Source organism: Patella vulgata, chromosome 1 (assembly GCF_932274485.2).
Source record: "Patella vulgata chromosome 1, xgPatVulg1.2, whole genome shotgun sequence".
NCBI classification, from domain to species: domain Eukaryota; kingdom Metazoa; phylum Mollusca; class Gastropoda; family Patellidae; genus Patella; species Patella vulgata.
The window spans coordinates 40,194,324-40,217,474 of record NC_065879.2 but is presented as its reverse complement, the minus strand read 5'-3'; the positions used below and the strand labels follow the sequence as shown (position 1 = coordinate 40,217,474).

The window sequence follows — 23,151 nt, the reverse complement described above, 5'->3', positions numbered from 1 at the left end:
AATGGAGACCAACAACATACCATTCAACACTAAGAACCTACTCTTCCCGAGACCAGATCTGAAACTGCAAATCTTCGAACAAATCCACGCCCTAATGGACACAGTTGGACTAAGTAGAATAGTGAAGTAAGAGGGGGTCACGGTTAGACGGGCCCGGCATCTAAACACTAAACTACATAGAGGATTTATACCAAACTGGCAGGATAGTGGAGTAAGGGGGAGTCACGATCAGACGGACTCGGCATCTAAACACTATTCCACCAAAAACAGACACCAAACCTACAGAGTGGGATAGTGGAGTAAGGGGAGGTCACGATAAGACGGGCCTGGCACCTAAACACAAACCCCATAAAGATGACATCTACCAAACTAGCAGGATAGTGGAGTAAGGGGAGTTACGGTCAGGCGAACTCGGCACCTAAACACTATTCCGCAAATAAAACTGATACCAAACCCAGATAGTGGAGTAAGGGGAGGCCACGATAAGATGGGCCTGGCACCTAAACACTAAAACGATGACATCTACCAATCCAGAAGCAGACGAGATCATCTACCAAACGATATGTTTTATATTAAATAAAGGGAAGAACTTCCCACTAAACCAAATCCATGGCCTCAGGCCAAATGGAAAGATTGCAAAATCATATTCTAAAAAACAGGAATCAGCTTCGGCTCTCCTATGTCTTGTCTGCGATATCACTTATGTGGAAGCAGACGTTAAACACCAAGAACGAACGAACGAACTTAATTTTAATCAGATTGGTGAGAAGTTGCCGTAAAGTTGATAAAGTAACCATGGGCTATACATACATGTAATTTAGATTTTTGATCTTATGTGGTATTTTTTTTTAAAGACTGTTTAATTCAAACGCGTCAGTTTCAAATAATCCCCAAAATTCATTTTTCTGGGTATTTGATGTATATCAGTAGTTAAGTACACTTTAATTTACAATGTCATATAAATGTGTGATTTCATGTATCCTTAGCTTTATCAAGCCATTCCATTATTGAAGTTATGTAAATATTTTTGAAAAAAATCAAAAAAAATAATTTTTGATTTGGGTATTATTTTTTTAATTGCAAATATTAAGTGTAGTTTAATGGTCGAGTGCGAGAAATTAAGTAATATATTGATATTGCACGAGTGCTATATCTATATATATTACAAAATGTCTTGCACCAATCTGTTTTAGAATTTAATTTGTCGGAGGAAAAAAGTTAATATTTATGGCTCATTAAGTAGTATCGATATCATCCTTATCAGTGATTATCGCGGATCAGTGTGCACAAGACCATTAAACAACTTAAAATACAGACACTATCCAGCACGTGCATTTCAATGAAATACGTCATGCGGGTCCAATATTTCAACTAGTATAAATAATGTATGCTTGGCACATTGCCCATACCATTATTTAAAATAATGGTAGGCCAACATCACAGGATGACGTCACATCTGTATTTTAAATACCAGTATTATTGTCCTGTGTGTAATGAATTAGTAACTTTAAAACTATATTGCTGAAACTTTTTGTTTAATTATAAATGTTTTTTTTTTTATTAACTTTTTAGTTTTAAAATATGATGCCTTAACCTAACATAAACCTAATTAAAAGGATATTTCAATTAAATAAAACACAAAATTCTGTGCAATTTCCCCTCCCCCCTAGTTAATATAGCAAGAAAATCTAAGCAGGCTATTAAAATTTGTGAGATAGTTATTTGACCCTAAATTTCAAAATTTTCGATGACATTTAGGCTACAGGTAAGATAGACATGGATTTTTTGTTCTCATATTCTGAGCATGTATTATATAGATTTGGATAGAAATAAAACACTTTTTTTTAATATGTATTAGTTTCAGTTTTATTCGTCAATTGACAGAGATAGCAAATGTCAAGGAGGTAACTGGAATGTTATTACCAGTTCAATACTGACAAGAAATTTTACTGTCAGCTTTAGTCTGCTGTACAGTCAACATTGATACATGTATGTATTCAAGGTAGTGTATTTACAAATAGAAACAGCAAAGCTTGAAATTTCATATCTTGACATAAACATTCCCCCCTCACTCAAGTTTGCTCTTCAAGGACTTGAAATGACCTAATTTGGCCCTGATTTTTGTCTATTTGAGAATTTTCACAAAAGTTCTCTCCATAAAACACCTTAATTATTCATTTTTTAAATTTTCAGTGAAGAATTTAGAAATATTCGTCTCATTTTTGTAGGCAACTTTGGATAACTTTTGAAACTCTTGTAAAAAAGATGATAAAAAAAATTACCTTATGTTACTACCACCATGAAATCCATGAATCGAATAAAATCTGGAACTGAAGCAAAAGTAGCTAATATAATCATGTTAGTCTCAATATTACCAATTGCGAAGTCAATTTCATATCTGTTTTTTCTCTAAACTGATTATTGTGGTTTTTAACCAATACAGCTATGAAAGGGCAAGTTTGTAAAGCATGATCTTTAAGGTTATTTTTTATAAATGTTTTATAAATTATTATTGTTCGATTTATATAGCGCTTCATTACACGTGAAGTGTTTCTAAGAGCATAAATGTTGATAGTTGCAGATGTAAAGATAAAGAGAGAGAGATAAATGGGGTTTAACGTCCACTCGACACAAACTAGGTCATTTCGGGACTAACATATGGTTTAATTTTATTTACATAATTCGCTTGCGCGTAGGGGTCTTTAGCAGTGGGAGGAAACCGGAGGACCCGGAGAAAACTCCTTGTCACATAAAACCGGGGATTCGAAACCACGCCAGTCGACTCAATGACAGACTTTATGATACAGCGCGCGCACGCTAACTATTCAGCCATCCAACCCCCCCCCACCCCGGAGTAAAGATAAATGTTCTGTAATAATATAAACAAAAAGACAAAGACAGATCTCTAGAACTTTACTTTCTAATAAAAAATAAAAATCTTATTACTATTTTAATTTCTTTTCATGATTTTATCACAGTGATTACTTGGAATGTATTATTATTAAAACTAACAGTAGATTTTAACCAGTTTATTACCACAAACATCTATATAATATAATTGTATATGTAAGCCCCAAAAGAATCTTAATTTTGATAAATTCTATCATATATGTACATGCACAATAACAATACCAGTTTAGTAGCTCATGTAGACTAGTAAAAAAGACAGTAATTCATACCAGCAGAATTCATACAAAAAATTGGAATAGCCAAGGCAGTGTATTATCGCCACACCAAGTTTCAACATTTGTATTAAAAGGATTTTCTATGATCCAATATTGTGAAAATACAATTCCAAAGACATTCTGTAATTATTAAAAAAAAACCCAAAAACATTTCCTTAAAGATACATTATGGGAGATAAGAAAAAGAGATGCCAGTTTTCGCTATAATAGTTAAAAACTAGATAGTGTAAAGGTAATTTGCTGAAAATTTCAGTCAAATTGATCCACTACGAGTCAAGAAAGAAGCGGGTGAAATTTTTGCATAGTCTCGGTCATCATTACTAAAATCATTAATATAAACAGCATAGTCTCGGTTATCCACTTTTTTTGATTTAATTATCAATGGCCGTTAGTGGCATATAAGAATCAAATCCAGCCAACATCGAAGGCTAGCCTTGACATCGAGAGTTTATTATGGTCTGGATAAGTTAATTAATGTCTAATTGATAATTTAGATAACATTTCAGGCCTAAAGAAAGACTTGTAATAAGCAGATTTTGCTCTTGCATAATGCATGTTTAATATAATGATTTTACAATAAAATATTTCAACAGTCCAACCATTTCTGGCCACAATCATTCTGACAACAATAATTCTGACAACAATAATTCTGATTTTACAATAAAATATCTCAACCATTTGGGTAAACAATAACATTATGAATGCAATAACAGTATAAAAGATCATTAATTTAGTATAATTAATATGAATGCTAACATATTATGGCAAATCTAGTATAATAATTTAAATATAATAATTAAACCTTTTACATTAATGCTAGCAGTTAAATCATGTAGTTACAGTCATGCTACCGTACATTATACATGCCCTAAACATGTATCTGCAGGAGGATTTCTCTCATAATCAAGATCCTAAACATAAATGATTGGAAAAAGTACTCCAGCAGTAAGACAATGAGCATGGCTATCATACAATGTGAGATGCCAGCAAACTCAGACACAATGGTCAAAATATTTTTAATCAATTTGTTGTAGCTCCATTCGATACTTTCTGATAAAAATGGGTTTATAAGATTGCAAGACTGTATCTTTAACAAAACAAAAAAACAAGCCAACAGTGAGGCTGATGTCCCCCGTTGAAATCCCAAAATAAATAGATGACACATTAATTAATCACACATTATTTTTTTCAAAAGTATTGAGCAATCAAACTATACACTAAGTTTCATCACTCTCTATCAGATAGAATCAAGATTATCTTGTCCCAAAGCATCGACCAATGAAATTGCTTAGCTCTGCTTAGCTTTAGCTCGAAATGTTAATCATTAAACTCAGTCAAGACATTCACCTAATGAACATCTATATTAAGTTATGTTCTAAAGTCTTGACCAATCAAATTGCTTACCGCTCCTTAGCAAAAGCAGAAAATTCTCACCATCGAACTTAGTCAAGGTAATGATATAATGAATCTATATTCATCACTCTCACTTCATTATAACCAAAATTATTGTGCCCCAAAGCATCTACCAATCAGATTGCTTATCTCTGCTTACCATTGTAGCACTATGGCCCTTGAGACTATTTTGGCTCTTTATAAAATTGTCTCTTCAATTTGGTCTATAAAGTCAAATCATAAGTACTAAATGAACGTGGTTATAGTTGTTCTAAAAAAACGTTGATGTTTTAGTTAAATTATAATCATTGTCAAAATAGTCATCAAATTCTAGCTGTTTATTGACCTATGGTCGGTTGACCAAAAATAGGTAATGTTGCCTGTCTTGTTTGTGGGAAATATAGAGTTTTATTCCTTATATGGCGTGGAAATTCACGTCAAGGTTATTGAAGACCTGGGAAAGTAGGGGGTATAAATTAGGGTGTAGAGGAGAGCTAGATTAGAGCTCACCCAGAAATTCTTACCAGTCATTACCATTGAGAACGAGGAACCTGAAAGCCAGTACAATTTAGTAATAAAGTTGGGAAATCAGTATTACTGTAGTGTTATTTACGATCACAAACACAACCAATAAAGAAGTCCGGTAGTACTACACCGTAAGCAGACAATGGTCATCAACTAACTCCATCAAGGCATTCACCTAATGAACGCCTACACCAAGTTTGAACATTCTACCTCAATTAAAGGAGAGTTATTGTGTTCCAAAGTCTCGACCAATCAAATTGCTTATCGCTCTGTTTACCCTCAGCAGAAAATGTTCATTATCGAACTTAGTCAATGTATTGATGTAATAAACCTATACACCAGGTGTCCTCACTCTTACTTAATTAGAACCAAAGTTATTGTGTCCCAAAGCATCAACCAATCAAATTGCTTATCTCTGCTTACCCTAAGCAGAAAATTCTCATCTTTGAACTCCATCAAGGCATTCACCTAATAGACACCTACGCCAAGTGTGGACATTCTAACTCAATTAGAATGAGAGTTATTGTGTTCCAAAGTCTCGACCAATCAAATTGCTTATCACTCTGCTTACCCTCAGCAGAAAATGCCTATTATCGAACTTAGTCAAGGTATTGATGTAATAAAACTATACACCAAATTTCACCACTCTCACTTAAAGTTACAATTTCATATTTTCTAAGAAAGTCAAAACATAATTATTTCTATGTCTTTTGCTCAATAGGTTGTCAATTCACTATTATACCATCATAGGTTATCTTTCTCACACTTAAAAATCTTCACATCAGAAATAATAACACAATTACACATCCCCCCCTTGTTTTCCAATTCTCCACCATCCATGGCATAGCTATCTTCAAACGTTTGAATTTGAAGTTGAAAATGATGTTTTTGCCAATTTCTCAACTGGCAATAGTGAATTATAGGATTATTCTTTAACAAGGTAGAAATGTTTAAAGATACCATTTATTTTAGGGCTTTATTTTAATACATTTTAAAGATACATTATGTAAGATTTAGATAAAGAACTAGCCATTCTTGCTATAATAGTTCGAAAGTCGATGATGTAAAATGAATAATTTGAAAATTTCATTCAAATTACTCTATTGCAAGCGACGATATTAGCCTTTGAAGGTTTGACAGACGTGTGCAATAATTTCAACCACCGTACTGGTTGATCGAAACTAAGTCTCAGTCCTCCATATTTGATTAAATCAAAGTATCGCTGAACCATTCTAATCTATTTAATATCGGAGAACTCTGATGCCATCGAGAGTTGATTAAGGCCTGGATCAGTTAATGTCTAATTAATACTTTAGAAAACATTTCAGGCCTAAAGAAAGACCTGCAATAGGCAGATTTAGCTCTTGCATAATGCATGTTTAAAAATATAACTTAAAAATATGAAATTGTAACTTGAATTAGAACTAAATAAAGTTATTGTGTTACAAAGCATCAACCAACACCTACACCGAGTTTGAACATTCTACCTCAATTCGAAAGAGAGTTATTGTATTCCAAAGACTCGGTCAATCAAATTGCTTATCGCTCTGCTTACCCTGAACAGAAAATGCTCATTATCGAACTTAGTCAAGGTATTGATGTAATGAAACTATACACTAAGTTTCATCACTCTCACTTAATTAGAACTAAATTTATCGAGTCCCAAAGCATCAACCAATCAAATTGCTTATCTCTGCTTACCCTTAACAGAAAATTCTCATCTTCGAACTCCATCAAGGCATTCACTGTAAATCAGGTATCATTTAATCTTGTGTATCTAGCATTAATTTCTTTCACATTCGTTGAATATCAAATCTTTGTTTAAAAATTTGTAAAAATCGTTTAAAATCACCCAAAATCATCAAATTGGTACTTGTGTCCAGTTTAAAGCTGACTGATTAATTTTGATAATGAGTGTCCAAGTATTTAATTTCCTGACCACTGTTCAAAAATTAATCATTATACATCATTAATCAATTGGGTTGTTTATTTTTTTAATAGTGATTGAAATATTAAACACTTGTAAATTGGACACTCATTATCAAAATTGAATGGTCAGCTTTAAACTGGACACAAGTACAAATTAAACGATTTATGGTGATTTTAAACAGTTTTTACGAATTTTTAAACAAAGATTGGATATTAAACAAATGTGAAAGAAATTAGTACTAGATACAATAGATTACCTGGTTTACAGTGTAATAAACACCTACACCAAGTTTGAACATTGTTGCTATATTAGGAGAGAGTTATTGTGTCCAAAAAGTGACGGACAGACAGATGGATGAACCTATTTGAATAGTCCCCCGTTTTCTTCGAAAGGTCAAAATAATATGTTAAATTGTGTTGGTCTGATTTGGTTTTTTTGATTAATGAAAGGGAAAGCACTCTTGACAAATTAAACGGTTCTATGGTTTAGTGTGCAATATGAAACAGAAGAGTTTTGCACAAATTGCAGCATTTCTTCATTTTCAAAAAGTCACTCCATTGCGAAAAATATGATTGCCAGAGACAGAACAGACACTGCGAGCTTCTATTATCCCTATAATACCCCATAGAAACACTTTTATTTTAAACTAACTGAAAGAGATGATGACCTATATGATATCTATGATTTTCGTTTAATGTCTCGAGTTAAATTGATGACATAGCCCTTCGTTAAAATTATGCCTCTACATTTAACTATCGTTGAGTAGCGTGAAATCCAAGATGGCTCCCAGTTATCTCCATCCTTGCTTGTACTTGATTTACGAATGGCATCTTGTAGAGATTGAAGAGGTAAAACATCTAAAATAAAAGAAAGCAGAAACTGTTAGGTCCAATTTCCTTCAGAATAACAAGATTTCTAAAGCAGCTTTGTCTCGAACAAAAAAGATAGCCAGAAGACAGCATTCAAGCTTACCCGAAAGGAAAAATTGTAGAGTCTAGAGAAATTTTTTTAGAACCATCATCCTCTGTAAATTTTGTAAACAAAGATAAGTTGCCAGGTAACAAAACACAGCTAAAACAGTGGCTAAATCGTCAGAGCAGTCGATCAGGGTTGTCACATATTTATACTTTTGTAGGTAATAGGAGCGTTTACAAGACACTGATATCAATTTCATACAGATGGGATAATAACTTGAGTCGTTAGAGTATTCACATGGTTCAATAAAATGAACCAAGGGCCATAACTCTAGAAGTAATTAACGAAAAGTGTTGAAATTCACTAGGCTTATTCGTTTATGGATCTTAATAACGTATATAAATTTCGTACAGATCGACTAATATTATAATTTTAACAACAAAACACATACTTATCGAAAACAGCTACTAGTGTATTTAAGGTGACGTTTCGTAGAGTATTCTCTCAACGTTATCAAGCTAATACAGTAAAACAGGTATGAGGCAAATATATATAGACAAAATACAACAACATTTTGTCTATATATATTTGCCTCATACCTGTTTTACTGTATTAGCTTGATAACGTTGAGAGAATACTCTACGACACGTCGCCTTAAATACACTAGTAGCTGTTTTCCATAAGTATGTGTTTTGTTGTTACTCTATCCAGTTACTAAATGCCATTTAAAGAACATTATAATTTTAGTTGTTAGAGCATTTACAAGGTTCAACAAAGTGAAACAAGGGCCATAACTCTAGAAGTAATTAATGGATCTTAATAATGCATATAAATTTCATACAGATCAGATGATAATTTTACAAGGTTTAACAAAGTGAGACAAGGACCAAAACTCTAGAAATAATTAACGGAAATTATTGAAATTAAATAGGCTTCTTCCTCTCATTAACGTAAACAATATATATAAATTTCATGTGGGCGTATAAAAACAAGAATGTCTTCTAACCTGGTGGATCATTATGTGTTAATAACTGCACGTTGTGTAATTTGGCAAAATCTCGTAAATCTTCTGGCATGACACAACATGATGCTAGATTAACTTGATCTATACATGGCTTAACCTAAAATTATAACACTTCAATAAACGAAATAACTATTACAATGTCAATGTGTTTTATTCCTGGACCCCTAAACAGTTATTGTCCTTCATAGAAACTGTGGGCACTGTTTGTCTATCAAATATTAGTTCATTTGTCTCCTGAAATTAGGTAACATCATTGTGATACATAAGCTTAAGTCATGGCATATTCCTAACTAGGGTATCTGACTGAATTATTTTTATTATTGTACAGAAAAGTCAGAAAAGATATATATCTACTTTAACAGAATTTAATTGATTGAGTATCACTGACTCAAATTGAATGGATGACATTTTTTGTGAAAAATAAAAGTACAGTAATAGGTTACAAGTGAGAAATAAGCTGAGGCTTACAATAAATAAAAAAACACAAAGCATCTTATTCTACCAATGACAAGTTTGGAATATGACTGTTCCCGCTAGTCAAAGGTCATAGCACAAAAAGGAACAGGCTTTTGTGAACTGTACGTGTAGCTCCCCCATTTACCTCTCGTTTAGTGGTAACAGTATGTACGCAGTATGTCTTTAAACGAATGTTTCAAATTTCAAAAAAGAAATCCTATAATTTCCAACATCTAAGAATCTTTCCCCAGACGACCAAATAGAATTAATAAACTACAGATGTAGACTTACCACCTTTTCAATATAAGGAAACCTATGCAGAAGAAATCAAGCCAAGAAAACATCCGCCAATGCAGTTACATTTAAAGACAAAAATTATAGTTTAATATCCAACTTACTGTTGCCCAATCAAATAACTGTTCAAAGCGAGCTTTGTCAAGATCACATATTCCAAGGAAGAAAACTTTTTCTTGTTCTACTAATGTTTGTAAAACTGTCCAGAATGGTTTGATATCTTCTACAGTAATTTCATTTTCAGTATCAGGAATGGCTAATAAAACAGTCTCTACAAAACTAACACCAAGATCAGACAGAGCTGTAAAAATAATTATTTCATATTTAGTGAAGGGACTTCTGAAAAAGAAATCTAGATGTACGATAGAATGTACTGTACATATATAAAAGACTATTTATATTGTCGTTAATTCAGAACTCTTAGCATGGTATTAACAGAACTTCTTTTTTTTAAAACAACAATTATTTTATATGAGTACGGGTAGACTCAGAACTCCGGACTCGCACATAAATTATGTAGTTATTCAATCAATTCTAATCGTATGCTCATAATATCAAGTAATTGTGACATGTCTGTTACACTGACCTCATAGGTCGACTGAGTACAGGTTTCTTTAATGTCATATCTGTAAAAAGGTTATCTAGCTAGTCATAAAGTAATGATCAAGATTCGTACATAAATTACATGGGGATTACAGAAAAACTGTGACAAGGCCTTCATGACCATTGATAAATATAATCTTTCTTAAGTACTTACAAAAAAAACTACACCACTGATGGCGTAAATCATGCTTGTGAAAGTCAGAGACTCTCATGATCATTTATTACCTTACTTCCTATATTCCCATTGGCCCCCCCCCCCCCCACCGGACATGAGCAGGTTTGGAACAGTAAGCTTGATCTGTATTGTATGTATATGTCATAATAGTAATTCCTTGACATTATGAAGACAGTCTCCCGGTGACATATTGTAATACCCATATTTTGTAGGCAAATTGTTTTCACTAGTGTTACTCACCCTTATCAACAGCATCGATTAAAACTTCTGGTGATTCTCGGTTATATAAAACAACTTTAACTGTAATAAAGACAGATAATGAAATCAATCTGTATTTCTAAAATAGAAGATCTTGTCTTATGATAGGTATTAAATTCATTTCACAACTAAACTACCTTCGGCTAAGTCTTCCAAAATGAAAATTTAAATCGAATTGAATGACACCCTATCCTACTGCTTTCATTTGGCTTATTAGTATAAAATGTCCAATTAATTAAATTTTATGTGTTGATTTGTTTTGCAAACAGTGCCAACTCCATCATTTTATTATAACATTCTAATCGAAACTTAAATTAGTAAACCAAGCTACATTCGATTAAAGCGACAACTGCATTTATTTAACGTCATCTCATATGTTTAAATGTTAAAATAAAGCCTTAAAATAAATGGCACTTATACACAGTCCTACCTTTTTTAAAAAAAAAAAAAATATTATTAATCCTATAATTCACTAATATGGTGTCAGTTGAGAAATTGGCAAATATATCATTTTCTTTTTGAAAGTGAAATGTTTACTTTTGAAAGTGTCATGGTTGACCCCAAAACAAGGGAAACAAGCCAACAGTGAGGCTGATGTCCCCCGCCGAAATAGGAAAATAATTAGAGGACACATATAAATTTATCACAAATTATCTTTTACAAAGTATTGAACAATCAAACAGTATATCTTTACTTATAGTCTAAGCATACAATGTTTTTGATGGAATAATTATAGCATATTAAGGGGAAAACATGCTCTATGCCTACAGATCTAGAGTTTGGTTGTATCAACGGGTCTATTTTCCATCTTGCTGCAAGTTGTGCAAAGTTCACTGTTTTCTTTCTGTCATTAAATGTCAATTCATTATTGCATACTACATATTTAATTAATTTATAATAGTTTCTTTTTCAATTTGTTTTTTCCATTTATTTGTTTATTTACCTTGCCTATATTCATTGTATTGGATTGTATTGGAATTGCTCAATTGATGCTTTTATCAATACCTGGTTATAATAATTTTGAACATTTTAACTCAATTCGAAGGAGTGTGACGGACAGACAGACAAACAGACGACGGACGAACCCATTTTAATAGTCCCCTGCTTTCTTCGAAAGGCGGGGGACAATAAGCATACACACCAATTTTGAACATTTTAACTCAATTCGAAGGAGAGTTATTGTGTTCCAAAGTCTCAGCAAATCAAATTGCTTATCGCTCTGCTTAATCTGAGCAGAAAATGCTCATTATCGATCTTAGTCAAGGTATTACTGTAATGAAACTATACACCAAGTTTCATCACTCTCACTTAATTAGAACTAAAGTTATAGTGTCCCAAAGCATCAACCAATCAAATTGTTTATCTACTTAATTAGAACTAAAGTTATAGTGTCCCAAAGCATCAACCAATCAAATTGTTTATCTCTGCTTACCCTAAGCGGAACGGACAGACAAACAGACGGACGAACCCATTTTAATAGTTCCCTGCTTTCTTCAAAAGGCGGGGGACAATAAGCATGAACATTTACTCAATTCGAAGATCAACCAATCAAATTGTTTATCTCTGCTTACCATAAGCGGAACGGACAGACAGACAAACAGACAGACGGACGAACCCATTTTAATAGTTCCCTGCTTTCTTCGAAAGGCGGGGGACAATCAAAGTAGGAGAGTTATTGTTTTCCAAAGTCTCGACCAATCAAATTGCGTATCGCTCTGCTTACCCTGAGCAGAAAATGCTCATTATCAAACTTAGTCAAGGTATTACTGTAATGAAACTATACACCAAGTTTCATCAATCTCACTTAATTAGAACTAAAGTTATCGTGTCCCAAAGCATCAACCAATCAAATTGCTTATCTCTGCTTACCCTAAGCAGAAAATGCTCATCTTCGAACTCCATCAAGGCATTGACCTAATCAACACATACACCAAGTTTGAACATTCTAGCTCAATTAGGAAGAGAGTTATCGTGCCCCAAAGTATCAACCAATCAAATTGCTTATCTCTGCTTACCCTAAGTGGAAAATGCTCATCTTCGAACTCCATCAAGGCATTGACCTAATAAACACATACACCAAGTTTGAACATTCTAGCTCAATTAAAAGTTATCGTGTCCCAAAGCATCAACCAATCAAATTGCTTATCTCTGCTTACCCTAAGCGGAAAATGCTCATCTTCGAACTCCATTAAGGCATTGACCTAATCAACACATACACCAAGTTTGAACATTCTAGCCCAATTAGGAAGAGAGTTATCGTGTCCCAAAGCATCAACCAATCAAATTGCTTATCTCTGCTTACCCTAAGCGGAAAATGCTCATCTTCGAACTCCATCAAGGCATTGACCTAATAAACACATACACCAAGTTTGAACATTCTAGCTCAATTAGGAAGAGAGTTATTGTGTCCCAAAAAGTGTGACGGACAGACAGACGGACAGACAGACGGACAGACAGACGGACGAACCCATTTTAATAGTCCCCTGCTTTCTTCGAAAGGCGGGGGACAATAATGTTACCTCGGCCAACCATGCAAAATTATGCTGACATGTTTTTAAACCACAAACATGGACAATTGAGACAAATCCCTACTTCTAATAGTCTTTTAGTGAAAAATGATATGTATACAATTTCAAAGTACAATGGACCAGCAGAAAATATTTCAAATTTTTATGTGAATGTTTTTTTAAGTGCTGGAATGATTCCAATATAATAGTGATTTGACAACCTATTAAAGATACATTAGTTAAGAGCTAAATAAAGTAAATATGCCTATTGCAAGTCTTTCTATAGGCTTCAAATGCTATAAAAATTATTAATTAGCCATTTATTTACATAGACCCTCGGACGGCTTGGATACAACGTGGATTTAAACAGTCGTTCATTTAATAATTAAACATTAAATGGCTGACCAAGCTAACATTTACCGTCTTCACTGGCTAACATTTACCGTTATGACTGACGTCACTACCGGAGACTGCCAATGAAAGTACTGACAATCGAGGGTACCGTAGGCATTGAAAATGTTACTTGTGTGGGCGGAGTTATCATCAGTCAATCAAACGATCATCAATTCTCGGAGACAGTGCAGAGACGGTTGATGCGTATTTCTAGTGCAAACTTCCAACAGTGATAAAGTACCAGTAATTTTACTGAAATTTTCAATATTTTTTTTTTTTATCATCTATTTTTGAACTTTTATATCAAGAATGACTAACTCTTTATTAAAATCTTAAATTAAGTACATGTATCTTTAAGCAAAAGATATTGAAATCAGCGGCTGCCAGGCAGGATACACCCACATTTTGCAAGAGCTGGAAGAGAACAAGCTAAAAACAAACAGGATTTTTTGTACAATCAGGGGCAATAATCCAGAAAGTTATGGTCTCAAATGCGCAAATATCAAAAGGGACTGACATCTTTGGGATATAAAGATATGTTTTAAGTTTCATCAAAATCGGATACAAATTGTGACCTCTAGAGGGTCCACAACCTTCGTAGCATACTTTTACACAATTTACGTACAAAAAAGCGGCCATTTTGTCGGGCAGTTTCATTTCGATTTTCTCGAAATTCAAATTCAACCTCCATTATGGTGAAATATTTAAACAGTTTTTAAAATCGTGAAAAAAAGTTGTGACCGCTAGAGAATCCCAAGCTAAAAATGCGATTTTTCGAACAATCGGGAGCCATAATCCAGGAAGTTACGTTCGGATATACGCGATTATCAAATGGAACCAAGATCTTAGTGTGTAATGGTGATATATTCACAAGTTTTTTTTTAAATCAGATAAAAATTGTGACCTCTACATGGACTGCAAGCTAAAAACATGATTTTTTCTACATTCAGGGGCCTTAATTCAGGAAGATACAATCCGATACGCGCGAATATCAAAAGGAACCAAGATCTTTGGGTTATTAACTTACATTTCAAGTTTCATCAAAATCAGAAGAAAATTGTGACCTCTAGAGGGTTCACGACTTTTATGTACCATATTTTTTACGCTATTTGGACACAGATCACCAAATATTCCTACGCCGTCACCCACGAAACAAGGGCCAAAGCTATTTATAGCCTTCCTCTTCCTTTTCCCCCTTTTGCATGGCGATTTTTGTTGAATTTTTGGTGTAGAATCGAAGAAAAGGGTTTGAAAATACATTTTCTGCCAGTTTTTGGTGAATATTCATAATTTTGATGCGGAAGGATACAAGAGTTGAGAGGTTGGTTAGGTTGAAATGTAGGGCCTAAAACTGCATGTTTACAAGTCTCTACTTCCAGCTTGTTTATCTCAAGTTTTTCATGAAGAACCTCATACGTGCTTTTGGGCAAGAGGTTGCTCCATCTGTGGTAGAAAGCGTTCTACCCAACGAAAATTTGGGAAAACGTTAGAGCCGGTCTAAGATACGAGAATTAACATTAAAGTCAATGGGGAAATCTTTTAATTGTGATCTGTGGCCATTTGAGTACGAGGGGCGGCCATTTTGTCTGGCAGTTTTGGGCCGATTTTCACGAATATCAAACTTAACCATCCTTAGGGTGTAACGGTGATATATTGAAACGTTTTTTTTAATCGGATAAAAATTATGACCTCTATAGTGTACACAAGTTAAGGTCTTATATGCGCCAATATCGAAAGGAACTGAGATCTTTGGGTTATAAACTTACATTTCAAGTTTAAACAAAATCGGATTAAAATTATGACCTCTATAGGGTCCACAAGCTAATCAGGGGCCATAATCCATGAAGTTACGGTCCGATACATGCCAATATCGAAAGGAACCGAGATCTTAGGGAGATAAACCTATATTTCAAGTTTCGTTGAAATCAGATAAAAATTGTGACATGTAGTGTGTACATAACCAAATTGTGGACGGACAAACAGGGGCAACGGCATAATACATCCACATGAAAATGTGGGCGTATAAATATTATTTTTGACTTTCTTTAAACATACATTATGCAAGAGCTAATTCTGCCTATTGCAGGTCTTTCTTTAGGCATGAAATGTTAAATAAACTATTAATTAGACATTAATTAACAAAACAAGACCTTAATCGACTCTCGATGGCATCGGATACTCAAGATTTTAACTAGATTGAAACGAATCGCCAATTAAAAATTTAATTTAAAAATGGGAAAGCGAGGTTAAGTCCCGATTATACCAGTGCTCTGGCTACCACTGTGCACACATCTTGTCAAAACTACAAACAATGATAACTTGGCTGAGAATGAAGTAACTTGAATGAAATTTTCAATATTTTCTTGTTTTATCATCTATTTTTGAATTATTATAGCAAGAATGACCAACTCTTTACTAAACTCTTAACTAATGTATCTCTAATATTTTGAAATGATTATTTAATTGTTTAAATCCAGTTCCAACACTAATAGAAACAAGCCAGCGGTAAGGCTGATGTTCCCCGCCACAATCACAAAATAAATAGATGACACATATCAATTATTGCACATATATCTTTTTGAAAGGTGTAAAGCAATCGAACTGATTAACTATACTTAGTCTAAGCAGATAATGTTCACGATCAAACTCAGTTAAGGTTTTGAAGTACCTGGTAGTGAAACTCCATCACTCTTCATAAGTTAGAATCAAAGTTATCTTGTCCCAAAGCATCGATCAAAAAATTGCTTAGCTCTGCTTAGCTTTAGCAAAAAATTTTAATCAGTGAAGACATTCAACTAATGAACATCTTCATATTGTTTAAACATAATGCATTCTACCTCAATTAAAAGCAGGGTTGCTAGTCTTGACTAGTCAAATTGCTTATCGCTACTTAGCCTAAGCAAGGTATTGATATAATGATTCTATACATGAGTTTCATCACTCTCACCAATTAGAACCAAAAATATTGTGTTCTAAAGCCTCAACCAATCAAATTGCTTATCTCTGCTTAGCTATAGTGCAAAATGTGCATAATTGAACACTGTTAAGGCATTGAACTAATAAATACCTACACCAAGTTTGAACATTCTACCTCAATTAGAAATAAATTTATTGTGTCTTAAAAAGTGTGATGGACAGAAGGCAGGGGACAATAACACATCCGATCAACCCAATTAAACACTTCTTTTGACCCAAATCAAAAAGGGTTTTTTGCCTTAAACTTTTAATTAATAATATTTATCATTGTTATTTATTCAATTAACAAGAATTTACCAGTGATTTTCAGATCATCTCGCTTCTCTGCAGGTAATGATTCAATAAATTCTTTATTTTCACAAACTAATTCTGTAGCATACTGAAATATTAATTAAATATGAAAGTATAAGTTACCACTGTCAGAAAATAAAGATAGGTGGCTAGACAACGAAACAGTCCACAGCGGTTGTCACATTGGAAATCTTTAGATATATAAAGAGCAAAATCTTTATATACTGCATAAAATCAGAGCCACTTTAACAAGATTCTATGACAAGGGCAATAGTTCTATAATCAGAGTTATCAGAAATTGTAGAAATGCAAAATTTTAATAATGCATTTCAATTTCATAAATAAGTTTTGTTAATAGAGCGTTCACAAGTTTCTTTCTGCATGTGAAGCAAGTGCCATAACTGTTAAAATTCAACAGGGGTTCTTGGTTTCACTAATTATGCCACTGTTAAATATAAATGAATCTTAATTGCAAATAAGCAATAATTCTACTTTCAGGGTTAATCCTTCCTCCCACCTACATGTACACAAGAGGTCCAGACGAGGACTATATGGGTGACACATCTGAAAATACTGGAATATCGAAGATTGTCGGATGAATTATAAAGTCGAAGAAATACCTGAAGCTGATTTCTGTCTGCTCTTTTTAGGTAATTACTTAAACACACTGAAACACATTCACAAATCTACAAAATAAATAAAATTATATGGTAAAAACAATTTATATTGTTAATAATAGTAAATTACAAACAGTTCTTATGGTTTGGACATGAATTGTCTGCAGATTTGATAATTTACTGAATGCACCAGACGAAGATCATTGCACCAGGTCTGACATTGCCCTGCTCCACATTGAGATGGTCTCAACTCTCAAGCCCTGCTCACCTCCAGTAGAGCAGTTAGTATTACAACTTAGGCAATATAATGTAGCAATTGTTAATAACCCATAATTCAAAGATAAATCCATGCAATACATATCTCAACATCATTAAAGTTGCGATGATTGTTTTTTCTCCCAAATTTTTAGTAGGATTTTCGATCTGTCATGGCATGACTAAGTGTAATACTGAGTCACTCCTTTTAAATTCTCTGGAAAATTATATTAAACACTATTTTTATAACTCACTTTTTTTATTTTCCGAACACTCAGTTTCGGCAACCATAAGAATGTTTGATATATAACAGATATATAGAAGCCACCATTCAAAAAATAGAATGAAAAGGATTTAAGAATAATTTATAAAGAAATATCACTGATTGGGTGAGTTCATGTGTCATCTGTTCAAAGTGGTGTAATTTTTCAGTTTGTGATTTACACAGGTATTCAGGCCCGGTGAATGTTAGAGAGGCATACCTGCAATGCCCGAAAACATTCCCTTTACAGACAGCCACGCTGGTCATCAGTGAGAGCCAATCGTGCAGAGTTACCCATGTTGGGGCCCCCAAGGAAATTTGACGGCTGCAGAACCATGTTTTCCTGCTATTCCAGCCTGTGAATACAGCAACTTAAAGTGGTCTAATAATATAACCTAACATAAGTGGCTGACCTTCATTCCATTCAATGATTCAATTGTTTATAGTTTACAGTCCACGGAGGCGCAACAGCCGGGAGAAAATTTGGAAAATTTAATGGCAGCAACATGGTCCAATATAGTCTTCATGCAACTTAGGTGGGCTGACATGAATTCCAGACAACCAATCAATCGTCATGTCCAAGGAGCAGAAGGGTATGAGGGGCCTCACTCTCCCCAAGAATATTTAACCTCTGTAAATGCTCTTTTCTGCTATTCTAGCCCATGAGTTAACTTTTAAAGCGGCATTAGGTAAGATTAGATAAAGAGCTGATAGTTCTCGCTACAGTTAAAAAAAAATAGATACATGTACTGAAAAGAGAATATATATGAAAAGTTCTGTCAAATTACTTCAGCTCTGAACCAAGCTATCGTCAATACAATTATAGTCCAGCCTCGATTGTCATTACTATCGTTATTACAATAAATAAACAAAGTGATGGTTATCCATTTTTACGCTTATTTCATCAACCACAAAATGTAATAGAATCTACTAAATATCGGAGCCATCCGATGGCATCGAGAGTTAAGGTCTTGGTAAGTATGCCCGAAAAATGTCGCACAGAGTGGATATAGCGAGAGAGAGAAATGGGGTTTAATGTCCACTCGACACACATTTCAGGACTAACATATGGGTGGATTTTATTTCAATAATTCCCTTGCGTGCAGGGATATTTTACAGTGGGAGTAAACTGGAGGACCTGGAGAAAACCCACGATGTTTAATAGATGACCCTACTCCTTGCCATGTTCAAGCCGGGAATCGAAAGCATGTCACTTGACTCGATGACAGACCTTGTGGTGTCATGAGCATGTGTTAAACCACTAGACCCCCCCCCCCCCCCCCCGTGTCAAAATTTTTTATTCCATAGTCAAATTCAAGGTATTCAATTAAAAGAAAAGTAAAATTACTGTTTTATTAGATTCGGGGCACTTTATTTGACCAACCAAATGATAGGCTCAATATTAATTTCTTTTCACTTTACCCATCTGCCAGACAGTTAAGGGGGAAGTTATCTATGGTGATTTGCATCAATCTCATAATTGAAATTTAATAGCTCTCAGGATGATTGAATTTACTGAATAAATAGGTGACCCTCCATAGACCACCCTACAATCAGACCAGGTAATTAGGGGATTATATCCAGCTATAGAACTTCAGAAAGAAGTTTATTTCAAGTTTTATGCCCGCTCTGCTGCAACCTGCTTCGTGCCACCCTTAAATCTGCATTTTCTCATTGTTATGAGATGAGATGACGTGATTGGCAAAGATGGGTCAGCGCGGACGCCATTCACTAAGGTTAAAACTATGTTTCTAGTCTGTTGAAATTGTTGTCGTTATCATGGTTTTAGTGGACATTATATTGGTGTTATTTGATGGGAGCTATAGATATACTAATTACTACCAGCAAACCAATACTGAATAAATAGGTGACCCTCCATAGACCACCCTACAATCAGACCAGGTAATTAGGGGATTATATCCAGCTATAGAACTTCAGAAAGAAGTTTATTTCAAGTTTTATGCCCGCTCTGCTGCAACCTGCTTCGTGCCACCCTTAAATCTGCATTTTCTCATTGTTATGAGATGAGATGACGTGATTGGCAAAGATGGGTCAGCACGGACGCCATTCACTAAGGTTAAAACTATGTTTCTAGTCTGTTGAAATTGTTGTCGTTATCATGATTTTAGTGGACATTATATTGGTGTTATTAGATGGGAGCTATAGATATACTAATTACTACCAGCAAACCAATACTCTAATTCTAATGTAGTTAATACTTTAGCAATGATGTCTGATAGTGGCTAGCTCTTGTTAAAGTAACTACGGTAGTCAAAATGGGGCCCCTCAAAATGTTAAAACTATGATTGATTGGGGTTCCCAAGTGATTTTTTGTATTTTTACTATATTAAGCCCGGCCCATACCGCTACGACTACACGCAAGCCGACAGGACTCAGCTCTTGGTTAGTTGTAAAAAAAAATTGGGTCGCGCCTTTACTTCACTTGCCTACGACGGTACCAGTCCACACAGGCCCGACCACAGATTATGCGTCGTGAGTTACACGATAAGTTACGACTGCAACCAACTGCATCCGACTATGATTGAACATGTTCAATTGGGCTGACGGGCCACGGCGCGATGGAAATCGAATGAATCGTGGTCGTGGGACTGTCCACACTGCACTGATTATCTGAGACAAAACGTTGCGTTGGGTAGAGTCTGGGCAAGTCGTGGCGGTATGGGCCGGGCTTTAGACTGCAGTTATTAGATACATTACCAGCAAACCAGTACCGGTAACTGTAAGCTACAAATTTTTGTTTGTGTAGCCTACTGTTAACACCTGCACTCAACTGTGAGCCCCCCCCCCCCCCCCTCACCATACCCATTGCTCCGTGTCCCTTGCCCCTCGTCCAACTTGTCTATATTAAATATTTTTAACATTGATTCATACCTCTTCTGTTGATGTGTTATTTGGTTTTCTCTTTAATCTATTCCAGTTGACAATGTTTCCACTTTGTACTAAAATATTGCCAACTTTCGGAAATATCGGTATCGTTTCCGACATGATAAGTTTGTGCTAAAAACCTTCTTGAAAAATACAAACAGCTTAAAATATATCGGACTTTCACTTTTCTGGCTTGTTGTGGCCAATACAGAAACGGGTCAGTTCAATAATAACGCGTATTAGATGGAATAGTCCATTTATTTCACTGTAGACTTGAATACCTGGACATTGTTGTGGCATTATTTTCCATAATTTTAAGTACTGCTTCAAAAGATTTAATTATACCCAGTTACATATAAAATTATATTACCCGCCCCTCCGACTATACCCCCTCTTTCTAATAAAAAGAAAACCCCCAAACCAACTAGATATTTGCTCTTTATTGCCTAAACAAAATGTGCGATGAGTGAGCGACTGGATAAACAAGTCTTGTTTTGACGCTTTTGCTGAATCATGGGTCGTATTATTCAGTACAGTTCGATGGCTGAATCAGAACTTTTATATGGAAGACGAAATGGGACAATATTCATGATTGGTGTTTCTACATTTCAGTTTCAAAAAAGTATGGACCTTGTTATATTGTATTATAAGTTCCATAACGAAAGAAATATTTTAAACTCATAATTGTTGTTTCTAATTCTACATTTTTATGTCGACATTTCATGCACAAAATTAACATTTTAAACAAAATATTCACTTTATGTTTCAATTTCGGCATGGGTGTAAGTTGGTATTACAACGCCCACAGGTGTAATGTTGGATATTTATTATATTTTTATGGACATTTTCATTTCACGATTTTAACTTAAAAAATTAGATATTTTTTTTAGATACTTTCAGAAAGCAACGACTTTGTTACCTTGTCAAGCGAAATTAATAAATCATTTTACAATTTTAATATTTAATATGTTAGGCCTACATTGTCCCATTTTATCTTTCATACTTTTTTTTATTCATTTCATTCTTTTTCTTTATGCTCCATTTCAATATTGTCTTCTGATATGACATAATTATATATTACAGGTTGTTTATTCATTTCATTCTTTTTCTTTATGCTCCATTTCAATATTGTCTTCTGATATGACATAATTATATATTATTACAGGCTGTCCAAAAAGGGTGTTTAATATACCTTACCTGGAATCCACTTTATGAATGTAAGGGCACAGAGCTGTATAAGGACAGTATTGTATGCATGGGGCAAGCAGAACCTCATGATTTTAGAAACCTGGTTTCTCCTTTTTTCAGAGGCAGGGTGTTTGACAATGCACACACTTTATGAGTAGCGTTTCTTCTGTTTTCCATTTCTAGTTGGGACCAGGACCTGTCTAGAAAGTTTTGAGCCTTCCCTATCATTAGAATAAAGAGAGAGAGAGAGAGGGAGAGAGAGAGAGAGAGAGCGAGCTAGCTGGGGTTTAACATCCACTCCACACAAACTAGGTCATTTTGGGACTAAAATATGGTTCAATTTTATTTCAATAATTTGCTTGCATGTAGGTGTCTTTAGCAGGAAACTGGAGGACCCGGAGAAAACCCACAAGGTTGGACAGGTGACCTAACTCCTTGTCACGTACAAGCAGGGAACTGAAACCATGCCACTTGACTAATGACAAACCATCTGATCCAACACGTACATGGCTTTAGCAGTGGGAGGAAACTGGAAGACCCGGAGAAAACCCACGAGGTTGGACAGTCGACCCTACTCCTTGTCACGTACAAGCAGAGAATCGAAACCACGCCACTTGACTTAATGTCAGACCCTCTGATTCAACGTGCAGGGGTTAACCATTCGGCCACCAAACCCCCCTCACTAATACAAATCAGATCTAATCTCTTGAATAGTTTATTCTGACCTAATAGTAAGTGAAGGTGAAACACACAAGACAAACCCTTGAACAAAACACATCACACATGGACATAGTATGTATATTCATAAATACATGTTCAGCTACAAAAGTCAAGCAGTAGATCTGTTCTACTTAATTTAGCTAAATGGATCTTGAAACAGCCCTTTTCTATAAATTAAACACAAAAGAGAACGACATATTTCAATTATTTTCCAGTTTTTAATTAAGTTTGTTAGACATAAATGTACATTAGGTGAATTACCCCCACCCACCCCCTTTTCCCAAAACACACTCATTCCT

The 23,151-nt window shown here is 34.6% G+C and overlaps 1 protein-coding gene across 1 annotated transcript; it reads right to left on the bottom strand.

Moving 5' to 3' along the window:
• Positions 1-3,014: 3,014 nt before the first annotated feature.
• Positions 3,015-21,154, bottom strand: LOC126812421 (glutamate--cysteine ligase regulatory subunit). The gene is made up of 7 exons (XM_050538818.2): positions 20,951-21,154; positions 17,545-17,610; positions 16,931-17,012; positions 10,740-10,799; positions 9,826-10,022; positions 8,954-9,068; positions 3,015-7,889 (listed from the first exon to the last, which is right to left on the bottom strand). Exons 1-7 carry the CDS (start codon positions 21,062-21,064, stop codon positions 7,711-7,713), a joined length of 813 nt encoding a protein of 270 aa, XP_050394775.1. The 5' UTR covers positions 21,065-21,154; the 3' UTR covers positions 3,015-7,710.
• Between the last annotated feature and the right edge of the window lie 1,997 nt (positions 21,155-23,151).